The 17,107-nt window shown below is 35.9% G+C and overlaps 1 protein-coding gene across 2 annotated transcripts in view; it reads left to right on the top strand.

The window, feature by feature from the left end:
• Window positions 1-4,278: 4,278 nt before the first annotated feature.
• Window positions 4,279-17,107, top strand: part of LOC123548375 (uncharacterized) — a 48,499-nt gene continuing 35,670 nt past the window's right edge. Inside the window, exons 1-7 of one of the 2 annotated variants that reach the window (XM_053546500.1) lie at window positions 4,279-4,470; window positions 4,823-4,876; window positions 7,488-7,590; window positions 8,028-8,106; window positions 8,582-10,446; window positions 11,331-11,428; window positions 16,453-16,639. In XM_053546500.1, the coding sequence (XP_053402475.1) occupies window positions 7,579-7,590; window positions 8,028-8,106; window positions 8,582-10,446; window positions 11,331-11,428; window positions 16,453-16,639 (2,241 nt within the window). In that variant the 5' untranslated portion in view covers window positions 4,279-4,470; window positions 4,823-4,876; window positions 7,488-7,578. Of the gene's footprint in view, window positions 4,471-4,661; window positions 4,877-7,487; window positions 7,591-8,027; window positions 8,107-8,581; window positions 10,447-11,330; window positions 11,429-16,452; window positions 16,640-17,107 lie in introns of those variants that run through there. The other variant, XM_045335576.2, reaches the window with a different exon arrangement.

The following is a 17,107-nucleotide window of genomic DNA, read 5'->3' as shown; positions in this document are numbered from 1 at the left end:
TTTATTCTAAATCTTATTTGGAAAGTGAAGATAAGATTAAGATAGGTTAAGATTTCTTTATTTCCTTCAAATTTGAAGAGTCACATACAATGCACAATATGAATACAATAAATCTTCGCAGAAATGAGAGAATATAAAGGCAAATTTGGTAAATATTCAGTAATTATTATGGTACACAATTATTTAACAAGTGAGTAAATGTTGTATACATTTTTGTATATACATATGGATCTTTCATAGACATACAACGTTTATATTGCTTTGAATAAGACTTCATAGAAACACACTATAAACAGATTATACAAAATGGTAATTACATTTGTACATGAATATTATTATTATCTTATATATTGTATTGCATGATCATGAGTCGTACATGAAAATACAAATGTACATCTTTTAATGGTATCTTAATCATACGGATATCTCTCCCTTATCAGTATATGCTTACCGAAACGAAAAAGAAAGCATCTTTTTGAGGAAAGCCATATAGTAAATGCGTTGCGGATAATGTCCCTTTCATGCAAAGTAAAATTAAATATTGTTTTGAAAATTTAGATACTTGATATATTGCACATAAAATGTAGTCGTCTCAGAATCATTAGCTCGACTATACGAAGTATATGGAAAGCTATCCTACTCGTCCCGGCGTCGGCGTCTTTCCGTGTCCCCACCTTGGTTGAAGTTCTTTTACACTTTCTTTTTTACCTTATCTCTGTAATTACTTGATGGATTTGCTTTAAACTTAAACTAGTTATTCATCATCATCATCCGCATCATATGACACAAGAACCATAACTCTCACACCAATGTTTCATGAATTATCCCCCCTTTTTACTTGGAATTTCAGGTTAAAGTTTTGATGCACTTTCACTCTATCTCAGTTATTCTTAAATGGAATTGATTCAAACTGAAAGTAGTTGTTCCACATCATATGACATCATATGACACAAGGCCCATAACTCTGGTACCAACATTTAATGAATTATCCACCTTTTACTTAGAATTTCAGGTCAAGTTTTGAAGCACTTTCGCTCTATCTCTGTTATTACTAAATGGATTTGATTCAAACTTAAAATAGTTGTTCAACATCATCACTCACATCATATCATACAAGGGTCATAACTCCTGCGCCAATATTTCATGAATTATCCCCTCTTTATTTAGAATTTCAAGTTAAGTTTTGATACACTTTCACCCACAGGCCCCATCTAACGGTATCCTTATGGTATAGCATTTATATAAGTAAGAAACTTCTTTTCTTACTATATAATGCTATACCATAAGGATACCGTTAGATGGGGCCTATGCTTTCACCCTATCACAGTTATTATGTCTCCCCAATAAAATGTGGGAGACATGTTGACTTTGCCTTTACCGTCCGAACGTCCGTCCGTCCGTCCGTCCGTCCGCATTAAGCTTGTCCAGCTTTTACAGGTCAAACTGCTGACCAGATTTCAACATAACTTCTCAGCAGTGATCATTACCGACCTTAGTTGTGCATATCGCTGCCACGTTCCGCTTCGCTGAACAAAATGGCCGCCAGAGCTAAAAATAAAAAAAAATCTTGTCCGGCTTTCACAGGTCAAACTGCTGGCTGGATTTCGATGAAACTTCACAGGAGTGTCAGTACCAACCCTAGTAGTGCATATTGGCGGCAGGTTCCGCTTCACTGCACAAAATGGCTAAGCTAAAAAAAAAAAGAATTGTCAGTCTTTCACAGGTCAAATTGCTAGCTTGATTTCGACAAAACTTCACAGAAGGGATCAGTACCAACCGTAGACATACCGCTGGCACGTCCCAATTCTCTGCACAAAATGGCAACCAGAGCTAAAAATAGAAAAATCTTGTCCGGCTTTCACAGGTCTAACTGCTGGCTGGATTTCCACAATTTTATAGTGACGAAATCTCGGGGTTTCGACAACAGATATTAATCTCGGTCAAATGCCTCGATAAATAACCTCTTTGGAACCCTGCATTTTATACCTCAAATATGATCTATATATTTTATCCCCTCGGTGTCGCAGATATGGAAACATATAACTCCATCCCTGACACTTTCTTGTCCCTTTTTGGACTTTGAAATACTGCTCTACAACTACACCAGCCTACCTGGGTTGCGTATGATCACAATATTGGGGTATGTGCCGACCTCCCCCCTCCCTCTTACATAAATGAGCAAGTCGGATTGGCTGCAGTTTTAAAAAAAAACATTGCTTGGTATTACAATTATAGTAATTTATTTTGGCATAGTCAATTAAGTGCAATTCATTGTTTTACGTACTATCTCATCTAAAACATTCTATTCTTAAGTGTAAAATACTTTACAACAAATTTTGACTAATTTTGACTATTATTGTATATTTTTTGGACACTGTACCTCTGCTTTGGGAAATAAACTCACTAAGTTCCAAAAGAGATCTGTATCATTTATTATGAATAAAGATTATGACTTACCATCTGCTAAACTGGATGACATTGTCATGGAGCGTTGTTATTCAAAAACTATGAATAATCAGGTACCATCAGACGTCCATTCTCGAACTTTACGTTCATATTCTGATCCCCCATCTTCGTATCTGCACGGTTCGCCATTCAGTCAGTATCTTTTTGACAAGCGCCCCTTTTAATAAATGCTACTGTCCAAATTGAAAGATGGACAAGTTCATTATAGAAAGTAAGGCGGTACCTTATGCAACTATACATCAAAAATAGTAAACATTCTTATACGTACTTGTTTGGTCAAATATGTATTCAACTTTAAATAGTAGTTTTGCCCTTTAGCTGTAGATTGCTTTTGCGCAGATTTACTGTTTGTATACAAGTATTGTTTAAATTGTCTTGCTTGACTTATTGATTTGTTTGTTTGGGTTTAACACCGTTTTTCAACAGTATTTCAGTTAAGTAACGGTGGTAAATTAACCTAACAAGTGTCCTTCGATTCTGTACGATTACAAACCTGTTATCCGCAAGTAACTGCCAACTCCTCTGCATGAATCAGAGGTGGAGGACGAACGATTTCAGACACAATCGAATCGTCATGGAGAACATACGCCGCGCCCGATGATCAAACTCACAACCCCGCCATCCGTAAATCTGCACTCTCCCTAGTGAGCTAAGCGGGGCGGGTTGAGGGCCTCATGGGAAATTGGCATATAGTTCAAATGAATTATGTAAAATAGCTTTATCATTATTAAAATTAAGACCCAAAAATTGCTACCATTCAATACATGAGCCGTGCCATGAGAAACCCAACATAGTGGCTTTGCGACCAGCATGGATCCAGACCAGCCTGCGCATCCGCGCAGTCTGGTCAGGATCCATGCTGTTCGCTAACGGTTTCTCTAATTGCAATAGGCTTTGAAAGCGAACAGCATGGATCCTGACCAGACTGCGCGGATGCCCAGGCTGGTCTGGATCCATGTTGGTCGCAAAACCACTAAAACTACTATGTTGGTTACGTTTGAAATACACGTGAGCCGTGCCATGAGAAAACCAACATAGTGGTTTTGCGACCAGCATGGATCCAGACCAGCCTGCGCATCCGCGCAGTCTGGTCAGGATCCATGCTGTTCGCTAACGGTTTCTCTAATTGCAATAGGCTTTGAAAGCGACCAGCATGGATCCTGACCAGACTGCGCGGTGGTCGCAAAACCACTATGTTGGTTTTCTCATGGCACGGCTCACGTGTATTTCAGACGTTTTCAGAAGGAGTCACCTGACCCTTAGCCTAACAGGAGTGAGCTATGACCTCCCGTTTCTACACCCAGAGTTTCACCAGCACTGGGGGTTCTACCGAAACGATATCTGAAGTGGGGTCGTTCTTTGTCTTCCTGCGTACAGATTAATAATATTTTAGTAATCAAAATTTAGACCCAAACATGCTCAAGAAGAAATTATTCCATTCTCATATTCCAATGCAGGGAGAAACCCCTCTGACCAAACCTTACTTGGCAATCGTTTCCCCACTCCACATACCATTATAAAACAGGATTGGGTCTGCATAGTCGCAAGACAGGCCTGAGGGGTAATTAAAAATATCTAACACGTATTGTTTTTGTGAACGTAAATCATTTTGGAAGATTCATCAGAAACCGCGTTTCGACTCGAACGTTGCAACAAATGTGAGCAAGCCCCTTTAACAAAATCACTGATCCGCCCCCGAAAGTATGCATCTTTCTATTTTTATACGCACTGATAACGATTGGTTACACACGGTCTATATCGACATAAATTTCTGAAAAGCTAAAGATAGAATCTCGCGGTTATTCCCAGCACTAAACAAATAACCTTTCTTTGTTCAAATTGTGAAATTTAATTCTGTTTTATTTGAGTAAACTTGTATCAAATGTCAGACTGCATAATTTACCTACAGTACATGTACATGGCACACCACGTGCTATACATCCAGGATGAGGATACGACATAATGTCAAAATAACAGAAGCTTAAACAGAGGACAGGCACAGAGGTAAGATATTTTATATTTTTGATATTCCAGATTTTCTAAGTTTGTAAAATGTCTATACAGTTAATCATGAATTTATATTGCTTAAGAATTTACGCTTTCCTAAGGTCTTGATTCTGTCGCCAAATTCACATTCTTCACCTGTAACATGCATTTTGTTATTTAATGCAACAAGGAAGATAATCAACACAATTTTCAGAAAATAGAGTGCGTAGATCTGTTAATAGCAGATCCCGTGATAAATATTGTTATTACACATTTCAGAAAATTATTTAGATCTACCTGTGGAACTTGTGTTTGATCAAATATACATGTATATATCACCTATTGGGATTGTGTACAATTTTATTTTAAGCGAGCTGTTTTGGATGTAGGAAGTTTAAGGTGTTACACGGAAGATACGAATCACGTAAGTGACGTCTTTATTATCTTATATTATTATAACATGTATAATTTTGTAAATAATTCACATATATCATAATATACAGTGGCGGTAGACTGTCCTACTATAGAAGGAGTCTGATTTTCGATGTTTTTTGTGTCTAGGGTACTCTGCGACTGGACATAAAGCCCCGCCGTGACTGACCGTAATTTCTCCTATTTGAAGTTCTTTAGCTTTGTAGTCACCAAATTTAATTTAGTAGAGTTGACAGGTATTTAATTCTTCCTTTAAAAAAAAAAAACAACTGAAATTTCCCTCTTGGAGGGTACTGATAACAGTTTGTTTTACGGTAGCATACACGCAAAACTGTATTGTATAATGTATATATTATATTATATTATAATTTTTTATGTACATTCAGTATTGCATCATGAAGCCTATATTCTTTATTATTAATTATGTACATTCTTTATTATGCTATAAGTTAAGTATTATAAAAAAATATCATATTATTTGGACAGTTTAATAAAATGCTTTATTTGTTGACTTGTTATCTGATAACGTTCTTTATCGTAGTTTTACATATAATCGATGTTATGTAATACAAGCCCCCCCCCCCCCCCCCCCCCCCACAACACACACCCTTGTAATAACCCAAAATGCAATTGCATTGAAGGTCACACGTCATTTGATTTACGGTTCACTTTATATAATAAGGAAATCACCTGTAATATAATAATTAATTATATGTGTTTAATACATCATATAAATACAGTGATCATCATAAGATATAGTCGTGGCGTTCCATAATGCAGTGGCGTTCCATAATGTCGTGACGTTCCATAAAAATGCCGTGTCGTTCCATAATGTCGTGGCGTTCCATAATGCCGTGGCGTTCCATAATGTCATGGTGTTCCATAATGTCGTGGCGTTCCATAATGCTTAGCGTTCCATAATGCCGTGTCGTGGCGTTCCATAATACCGTGGCGTTCCATAATTTGATTTGTGAATTTCTCATGCAGATATATATATATATATATATATTAAAGAAACGACTACCTACCTACTTCAGCATTCTGGACAACATTTATTTAAAGATGGCCTTACTATGATATACTGTTTATGCAGTGAATGTATGGAGACCATAGCCCAGTCTCTCGTCTTAAATACAGTTAATGTGGCTTCTGCTCTTGTTGAAAGAGTTACTTCTCTGAACATTTTCGTGTGATATAATACCTGTGTTTCTTTTTTACTGAGCGCCGTTTGTCTTCATTTCATTTCATAGATTGTTATGCTTTTAAGAAATGGATTGACAATATATTGATAGAAAGAGTGATCCCTTATAATCAGGCTCTCCTTCATATGATATTGCAAGTTTTGGTGGGTCGGGCAGAGCACAGCAAATATTTTTAAGGCTTGCCTTAAGGTTCATCAAAAGTGTCTGGGGACCACCCCTCAGGTGAATTATAATTTTGGACATTTATACCTCATAAACCATTACCGTTTATGATAAATATACTGAATTGTTCTGAGGAAGTAGGAAATACTTTATTCAAAGGTAAGCTTCTTTGGGAATAAGTATTTTGTTTAACATCACATGTACTTCGACTGTAAACGTTCTATTTTGAAGAAATTTCAAAAGTAGTTTTTCTTTGACTGTTTTGGTTGTATGTGCAACGTATTTATCTAGGTACTCTCAGTAATGAAATATGGTTAACTTGTATATTTTCTTGAAAATAGCAGTATTTTGACAGCTCTGCTTTTACGTTGCAATGTTTTGAAAAACAATGGCCTATGAGGCCGAAAACATAAAACAAAAATTCACCCGTGGGGCAGTTTCAAAACACTTTACATGAACCTTAAAATCGTTTATCAGGAGCAACAGATATAGATATATAAACTCTATCCCGTATGCAATTTTTTTTTTCGAAAAATCCTGAGTTCACTAAGTGTATTGATAACATTTAAAATAACACATATCAACTAAGGTCACATATTGTTTCGATTTGTTGTCAGATATATATAACTTGTAATGAGTAATATTCAAACATTAAGGAAAAAAGTTATTTTCCAGGAATTTTCCAGGAATGTCTGAGTTCCGTGTGACCCTCGCTAGACAATATCAATATGACAGAATACGACTAAAAGAAGAAGACATAGATATGCAGGGACTTGATAAAAAATAATGTTTAATACTTCTGAAAAGGAATAAAATATTTGAAGTTGTCTGTATGCATTACTACACCATTACTTGGGTGTACCAGAATAACTACAAGACGTTTTAAATTACTGTAGACCTATACCATGACTGTCTAAGTGCATTGCTTATTGATTTGCTCAGTTTAAATGTTTATTTTTCATTGCATTTACTTCCTTTGTAAATTGTTAACTGCACTGCATGTAGCGTTTATTTCAACACTAAAGAGAAACTAAATATAGAAAAAAAAACATTAATATTTGCATAAATAAAGTACAAGAAAAAAAATTATAGAGATTTTAATATATTTCTTGTTTTTAGGCCTATACAAAAATGTGTAAGATTTTTATACTCTTTACTTTACCAAAACATGAAATTAAATATATAAGATCAGTTATACCTGGGGTTTATGTTGTCAATAAAAGGATTTTTCTGTTTCAGTCGACAGTAACAGATACAGTACAATGTTCAAGTGTACATAGGACATTATATTTCCGGAAACTGCAGGCAGTTTGCCATATACGTGCATGAAATGGCCGAAGGAGTAAGTTTCCCACTTTCAGTTTTTGAAAATTAAAACATGGCTGCTCGTGGGGCAGCCATTTTAAAGCACATGACGTCATTGTTGCACTTTATTAGTTTGAATAATGTAACTTGCATAATTTTCATAGGGTTTAAACATGACGCAGTATTGTGGTTCCTTACTCTATGACTAAAATATCGATGAAATTCTTTTTTTTTTTTTTAGCCATTTATTTAAAAATAATAGATTAAGTCAAACATTTGTATTTGTCATAAAAACAAAAAATCTGCAACTCTTGCCAGATTTTTAAGATACTCTTAACTTTTATTGTAAGGGCGATTTAAATCATTTTTTTCACAACGAGGATCTAACAAATAGAATGCATGATAGAACAATGTTGACATAAAATCTTGTTGTATGACCAAAGTAGGTACGATTGAAGCATACGCTTTTTTCAGGGTCGAGGATGGCCGAAGGGTGATGATGAAAAAGATCGAGATTTCCCCAGGCTTACAGATTCCACTCACAAGATTCAAGGTAGTTAGTTTGCATAGTTGTTGAAATTGTATTATTAAAACTTGCTATAGTATACTTGTTTGAAAATATATAGCGAGAATATTTTTTTAATACTTACCGCTAGTGGTGCTAATGTAACCACCCTTTTGTCTATTACGTAAAAAATGGTAATAATATTTAGAAAGGGAATGTCTTTTTTTCTCTAATACACATATGCTAACAAAGTCTTGTTTGCATTTTCGTAACGCTGGAAGAAATTAGAAAATGTTACACATTGAAATTTTAGAAAATGGTGATGGTCATTTTTAACTTCATGACGTCATGATATGTTTTTGAACTTTTCGTTAATTGTTGTCATTTTATTAGAGAAAGTGTTATTCATTTAGTTTCTTATATAAATATTCTTCAGCAAAGGTGTAGTCTGTATTAATATGGTCGATAACAGTCAAGAGCTATTAACTTTATATAAATGTACCGGCACTTTATTTGTTTACAGCAAAAATGAAACCGAAATTGCCATCAAAGAAAGAAATAGAGTCTAACCTTGACAGTCTGAAGCAAATCGTGGTTAGTATCTTGAAGAAACACCCTGGTGGTGTGAAAAAAAGTGTGATTTGGAATTTAGTTCAGAAAGAAACAAGACAAACGTTTACATCAGCGGATTATGGCGTTCCTAAAATGAATAAGGTGTTAGAAATTTGGTCCGATACCGTCACCTTCACAGGTTCAAAGGATCCAAAAATTGTTTTACGGCGTGGAGCCAGCTCCGAGGATCGTAATTCGAGTAGATCTTCTGGAGTACTATTTAACGAAAGCAACTTTCCACCCCTATCAAGAGAGTGGACACCTCCAAGAGGGCCCAAAGCTCCGGCAGTTACATCATTAAAAGATGCAATAACTGATAAATTAGGGGCAAGTGATGACAATGGAAACATCGCAGAAAATAAAGAAAAAGTGCGTCCATCTGGTCCTCATCTAACTTCAAAAAATGTGTTAAAAGACGATGGGAAAGCGCCTCTTAGGGCTACTCAAGTAGGAGCAGGAATTGGTATTTCACAAAAAGACATAAACGCTTCGAAGAAAAGATCTAATGCAAGCGATAGTGACAGTGTAATATATACAAGAGAAAAACTTGCTTCACCTGCTCCTCCACTGGCTAAAACGAAGTCAGGAGTCAATGGAGATAAAGCACTACATAAAGAGACAGATTCATTACCCGCTGCACCTTCTGCATCCACGAGAGTCATCAAAACAGCAAAGAGAAAATCTAGTAAAAATCCAAATGAAAATGTTGCAGAAGCAGAAGGAAAGCTAGCACCTCTAGCTTCTCAACCTGCTCCTACAATGTCTGTATCAAGTACAGAGAAAATACCTGTTACTGGAGCACAATCCCCACTGAGTAGTCTTTTTGGTTTCCAGTGGACTCTATTTGGTCAGTACAAAACGCCTGATGTAAGACCTTCGGAATTAGCTCTTGAAACCGGAGACCCGTCAATAATTGGAGGGAAGTTGGGGATTATAACTCAGAATGTGGATCCAGTCATGGCTCAGACCCCATTCAGCAACCAAGATGCATTGAAAACTACTGGTTTTACAACAGGACCAAATGTTTTCCCAGAAAATCATATAAATACAATACAAGGAAGTGCGCATCATAATTCAGTTACAAGTGCTTTGGAAGGACCAAGACGTTACAAAGGTTGGCAAGATGACGCGAAAGCCAAGACAGTTACACCTATTGATAGAGATGACTTTGAAACAAAGAAGATTGATGTTAGACCAGTTTATGTAGCAAAGGGTCGAAAACCATCCAAAGAACAAGTTAATAACGTAGCCAAAGAGTGCATCGAAATTTTAGCTGATGCTGATTTATTTGTCACCCAGGAGCGAGTTGAAAAACTAGTTTGCCAAAGATTCGGTTGCCACAGAATTCAAGAACTTGGGTTTAGATTTGTAGATCAGATCGAATGTGTGAATGAACTGAATAGATTAGTTAGTAAGATTAATGTATATATTATCGCATTTGTGAAAACTCGCTCAATATGCACTCTACATGAACTAAAAGATGCACTTAAAGAGTATGCAACGGATGACGGAGACTTTAGCTCTCTTAAAACTGGACCATTGCAGCGGTTTCCAGTTGTATATCAGCAGTTTCGGTTCCCACCGGATCAAGCGGAGATCCCGGAGATAACTAGTATGGACATTTTAGACCACTTCAGCGATTTTCTCAACAAAAATGGCCTCTGGACGAAGAAACTTGAGCTGGAACCGTTCATGGATTACTTGGTCGAAAATTACAGCGCCGAAAATGCATACATGTTAGGTGTAAGGATACGGTCATTGGCACTGGCAGTCACTGTAAGTTAGTTTTTGGTTCCGTTCATATTAATAAGTTGTTAATGAACTGTTAAATTAGTTTAAAGAAAAAGACTTTAAAATTGAATGTATTTCTAACCTTGTAAATAAAACGAGTAATCATAGTATTCAAGTTATTGCTATCCCACCGCTTAGCGCGGGAGAGCGCATATCCACAGATCGCGGGGGTTCATATGTTCATGACTTCGATTCCAGGGCGAGACGTATTTTCTCCGTGACGATTAATATAAGACATTGTATCTGAAATCATTCGTCCTCCACATCTGATTCAAGTGGGGAAATTGGTAGTTACTTGCGGAGAACAAGTTAGTATTGGTACAGAATCCAGGAAAATTAGCTAGGTTACATATCTAAACACTTCGGAAACATCTGAATTTTTTGAAAGATCAGACTTTATTGATTTAGAAAGTTACTTGGTCACGTATACAGGTTTTTATCGACAGTCGAAACTATGGCAATCCTTTGAAAGATTTGGGAATTGTATCAAGACACTGGAAGCTAACGTAAGCAGTAAAAAGGCTCTTTGAAAATATTTCAGAAGTTTTGTTAAATTATAGAATAACGCTTAAAAGCCACCAGAATTACATGTATTGCAAGATCACGATTTATTCGCTTAACGATAGTCTAAGTTCACAAAGGATTGAAATGGTTTTTAATTGCAACTGAGAATTATTTCTAGATGACAGTTTCAAAAAATTTTGAAAAAAAATGAGAATTATTGCCAGATCGCAATTATTTGATTAATCAACAGTGCAGACACATTCTGAGTTGTAATCCTCGACGTAATTGTTGAACACAAACTAAGTTTGTTTTATATTTATTAATTCACTGATACATTTTCGTATATTTACCACATGTTGCTGTAGACTTTGAAAAAAGCTCACAGAGATTCAGCTTCTAACCGCAGAGCTATAAGAGATCATTTTGAAGATGAACTTAGAAATGAAATTGGAGAAGCATTCAGGTAAGATATTATCGATCAACAAGAATAGATGGTAAAAGATTCTTTAATAGTGAAGATAGTCGGGACTTTATCATTTTTATTCTTATTTTTCTTTATTAAAAGAGTTCAAAGGATTTCTGAAAGTAACATTCTCAGCAGATTTGGATAGAATCTAGCATTACACTAGTTGGGGGAAGGACAGCTTTTGTTCGCCCCTTTCGGAAAAAAATGGTGATGTCTGTTCGTCCGTCCGCCAAGACTTTCGTTTCCGGCGCTTAAGTCAAACATTATAACAGCTACAGCTTTCAAACAAAGCACCACTTGAGAATGATCACTATTGTTTTGGGGTGAAAGGTCAAGATCACAGAGAGCTTAAAGGAAATAGTTTCCGGACTCACAACACAGTATATAAACGAACTGAACCCCAACCGGATCTTGCGGGCATATTTCAGGATCCAACTGACGAAAATAGGTGGGACTATCTAAATAATTATAAACAACTTGTTGCAATGATGCTAAGGCGGTATGTAAACGATAGTATCATATCAAGAAATACTTTATCCTTCCTGATAAATTCAGTCTTTACCAGCTTTCGTCCTATAATTGCCGATAAAACGCTGTACTCTTCTCAACGTGTTACGTTTATTATAAACACTCGCCGGTTACACAAGGAATTTTATGCATATAATCGTTTATCTATACCAATACTAGTGTTTAAGGTGTTGTTTAATGTATTTCCTTCACTAAACCGGCGACATATATCTACCAGGCCATGTTTGTTATGTAGAAAATTATGGAAAGAAAACAAGGCAACCGTTTGAATACTGAACCCGTCTTGCAAATATCAGTCTAATGATCTGTACCTCACTTGTGAGTTCACTGAACCATATCTTGCGAGTCACGTAGGGGGATTTCCATTGCCTTTATATCCACCTTTTGTCTTTTATCGTACCGAATGTGAAGTTATATGGCGCATCTAAAGTTGTTTTCGGGTACTACCGTATATGTACTATAGGTAATGTTAAGCATTTAGCTGCACATAGAATGACTGGTTATTGCCTAAACACATCCCTACCTGGAAAAAAAATATATACATGAAGCTGATAATTAATTATGGAAAGAGAAATTATGTCTTGATATTATATAATAACTATTAGTAACATGTCTCCTTTGCGTTTGCAACAGTTGTTCTTTTGTATTTTAGCTCGACGATTCAGTGAATAGTCTGTTCTATTCTACTCAAGTGTTCATGCATCGTCGTTGGTGTTGACGCCGGCGTAATGCTTTGCTGAATGTTTTGCATGAAACTTTATCTCTCAAAGAAAACTGAAGGTATTTGGTAGAAACTACGCACATGTTTTCGGGGGTCAACAGTACACGGCTACTAAACGCTAGCGCCACCACCAAATTGTGGTGATAAGGAAAAGAGCTATCGACATTTCCGTGGTGCAGCTATCGCCCGTTTCTACTTGTAAACACGTGAGTAAAATTTATATTTTATCTTATATTTTCATTGATAGAACTTGTTTCGAAAATCGGAGAATGTAGTTCCGTGTAATAACACTTTTACTACAGGTTGGCTGTAATTTAATTAAAATATTATGCAAATTGTGGTGCCAGGAGCTTTTCTCCTGAATTTGACAGTGGCATACTTTCATATCGGTCAGTATTCGAACACTATTTCGATGATTAGACACACTGTAAGAACATACCTGCGCATACAAATGGTGTAGAAATGAATTAAACGTATTCCCATACATCAAAGAAATATGAAAAACATAGTAAAAAGTTAAAACACGACTATTTTTGAAAGTGGTGGCGCTATCTCTCAAGTGGTGGCGCTATACAGTAGTGGTGGCGCTGTTGTATATGATTAGTGGCTGATATATTCAATTTTAATATATGAAAATGTCTGTCTGCAAGCCACGGAAATTTCTACAATAATCGATGTAATCAACCTATCTCACACTACACCCAAATTACGTTACTCAACAAAATACATGCAGTGACCTCTACATGACCGCAAACTAATCTACATGTATATGGATTGAGATTGTACATCTAAGCTTTACTGATTAATCATATTTAATCGTTTGGAATTGAAAATGTACTGTACTCGCTTTTCAGAAAGAATTGTGAAAGTAAGGTCTTTTGTTTACAATGACATGCAAACGACGTATAAAAACAAAGGGAAGTAACTTTCAGAATCTTAATATAACAAATAAATTGTACACTATCTTCAAATTATTTCCTGGACACAAATCTTTGTTTGAAATAAATGTATTGCTACTATTTTTCTTCACCTGAATTTAAAGTAAACTTACGTTTGTATTTAAGTAGAATATTTAAAGGTTAGAAATAATTCTACATTAACATTTTAAAGAAAGGAAAATATTTACTTTGACTACAAGAGTCCCAAGGTTCTGTATTTTGTTCTTTTTTTTTTCTTTCTTTAATAACATAATTCCTTGCAGGAAAATTATCAATTAGAGAATGTTGGTGTTTGTTTTGTTCCGATGCGTCAGCAGTTCGTATTATTGAATGCCGTAACAGCGCCACCACTACTGTATAGCGCCATCACTAGAGTAATAGCTCCACCACTTTTAAAAATCCTGGTATATTTTTCTAACCCGAGATTCTATTATTCATGGTGTGTGCGTATATAATTATTTATCATTTCTACACCATTTGCATGCGCAGGTATGTTCTTACAGTGTGTCTATTCTTCGGAATGGTGTTCGAAGACAAGCCGATATGAAAATGTGCCACTGTCAGATTCAGGAGAAAAGCTCCTGACACCACAATTTGCATATTTTTTTTAATGAAATTACAGCCAACCTATAGTAAAAGTGTTGTTACACGGAACTACATTCTCCGATTTTCGAAAAAAGTTCTATCAATGAAAATATAAGATAAAATATAAATTTTACTTACGTGTTTACATGTTGAAACAAGCGATAGCTGCACCACGGAAATGTCGATAGCTCTTTTCCTTATCACCACAATTTGGTGGTGGCGCTAGCGTTTAGTAGCCGTGCAGTATCTTGCCATCAAGGCCCATAGCTCCAGCATTTGATTGACTGATCCCCTTTCTACATAGAAATGCTGGTTAAAGTTTTGCGTGCCACTTTATGTCTCCGGTACTGCTGAAGGTAATTCGTCGAAACGATCGTAGGGCAGTGTCATACCATTAAGACACATAACTTTGTCAGGCATATTTACTGAATTACCCCGCTTTTTCAGTAATAAAATATTTATCCGAGGATTGCTTGCAGGTTCATATATTAACGACAACTGCAGGCTTTGTTTGGACGACTTTGTTTCAGTTTTTCAGCCAAATGTGATATATTTCTAGACAAGTCAGTGATGCCCAAGCGAAAGTAATGACAGAATCTTCTGGTCGATGAAGGAATCTTCCGTTCCGCCAGTAATGTTGTAAATTTTATGTACATTTCCATTTGATTTTCTGTTTAAAGGTAGTCTAAAACATTCGGGATCTGTTGAATAATATTTTCAGTTGTGAACATATCAGATTCTTCGCATGGGTCTGTGCTCAGGACAAAGTAAGGGTCTGTTTGCGCTGAAGATGTGGATTCTAGCAAAGTAATATTCTGGAAAGCAAGCTGAACTCTCAATATCCTCAGATTCTTCCAGCAATTTGTGAACATCTTTCACTGGTGTTTTTGGTTTTGGAGCTTTTTAATAGGCTAAACGTCTTCTAGCCTTGAAACTCTCACTGTTTTTGTGTCATCATTTGGAATTAAAGTCCTTTTAGAGTGTTTTAAATTGTTTGGAAATATCGAGTATGAAATAATTTCCTTTCTTTTTAAGTCGAATTTTGAAATTTTGAATTTAGGTTGTTTACTTCATGGGTTTCCAAATTGTGAAAAATGATTTCGCCAAAGTTTGTTGTCCGGAACTTGCAGTTTATGCAGCTGAATTCTTCCATTTTGCCAGAAAATAAACAAAGAAAAATGATTTAAATAATAAATTTCTTCTCCCAAGAAACGTAAAGCATCTTTGAAAATACTCCCAAGGCATGGTACAGATAGATCGCGTAAACTCGCAAGTGAGGTTCAGAATCACCGGCAAGAAACGTACAGTATGCCTATTTTACACCCTGTCTTTAAACCTTGATTTTATGTTCAAAGTCGTTCCGTCATATAACAAATAACCATAATACCTTTTGTAATTACATAATTGCAGCGGTACAAACTCAGAACTCCGTCTTCAACCAATCTAAACTTGATAAATCCCAATTTTCTTTCGTATGTAGTGCCGATTTCGTTCTAGCCTGCGGCGAGTTTCATGAATTTTATTGTCTTAATGCTAAAAATGATAATGTTGCGTATCATAGGTCAACAATAAAGTTTGTTGGCTACAATATACATACAGATTGACTTACTTACCGTTCAACAGTATCCTCATGGACACGAATTTTTAACTCAACTGTCTCGACACAAAATGGCTAACACTGAAATCCGCTGGCAAGATCCAGTTGGGGTTCAATTCGTTTATATACTGTGCACAAGCCATAAAGTGTACCACTAAATACCCCATCAATTTTGGGATTAGTGGCTAAAAGGTCAATGTCGTAGGGGTGTTTCTTAATTTCTGGTATTTTTCCTTTCCGGGCTGTAAGTCATGAAGTATATCAGATACAGCTGTCTTCTTTTACAGTATGACTAAGCACCACTTGAGCAGGATCCCTAGAGTTTGTAGGGTCAATAGGGCGAAGTACAAAGTCAGAGTCCTTAAGATTTAAAATTGTGTCCAGACTTTATGTAATAAAGTTTAAAAGTCACAGCTTTTAAACTTTACACAGTGACTAAAAACCACAAGAGGAAGATCCCTATAGATTTCGGGGCCAATGACTCATATGTTAAGCTAACAGGGACCTGGCTTAATTTTTGGATTTGTTTTCGTTTGCGGGTTCTGAGTGACAAAGTATACCGTGCCCATAACGAAACGATATCATTCTTCTTTTGGTAATCATTCAAACAAGCATATGTGTTAACAAACATTTTTTTTCTCTTGTTATACAGAAAATTCCGAACAAGTATTCTGCAAACAGGTGAGGGTGAAGGAATGGAAATAAGAAAACATTACCTTAAAATGAAACCAGAGTTTGCAATCATGGAAATATTTGACAAGTTCAATATACTACATATGGTTGTCCAAGCCGGGGAGATAAAACTGAAAAAGGCTACAAGATTCAAGAAAGCCATAGAGGTAATTATGAGTCAGTCGTTATTATAGTCGTGTTCGAGGTACCTCAGAATGGAAAGGATATAATATAGATTGTTCTTATCTGTGGAACGCCTAGACTGTCTTATGTTGAGAATAACTGATATGCCTGGTTAAATGTCGTTCTGTTGAATCCGAGATACAATATTGAGGGTGGAAATCACAATGTGTCCAGTTAATGAATTGTTGTTTGCTGATTACATTTTCTTCAGTAAAGTCATATATTGTTGGGTGCTATAGACGTTATGTTCAGTTATTGAAAGAAACAGGCATGTGGTGACAAAATTATTTTCAGTTAAAAAGATGCAATGTTGGGTGTTACATTATTATGTATAGTTATAATAGGCTTTCAAGTAGTCCTACATTTTCCTACCTTTTAGGTCTGTTCCAACTTTTTTCCTACTTTTTTTAAAAAAAACTTCTACTATTCCTACTTTTTAATCTAGAGAAGAA

The sequence above is a fragment of the Mercenaria mercenaria genome, chromosome 6 (genome assembly GCF_021730395.1).
Source record: "Mercenaria mercenaria strain notata chromosome 6, MADL_Memer_1, whole genome shotgun sequence".
Classification (NCBI taxonomy): Eukaryota; Metazoa; Mollusca; class Bivalvia; order Venerida; family Veneridae; genus Mercenaria; species Mercenaria mercenaria.
The sequence above is the reverse complement of the archived record's forward strand: the minus strand, read 5'-3'. Positions and strand labels throughout refer to the sequence as shown.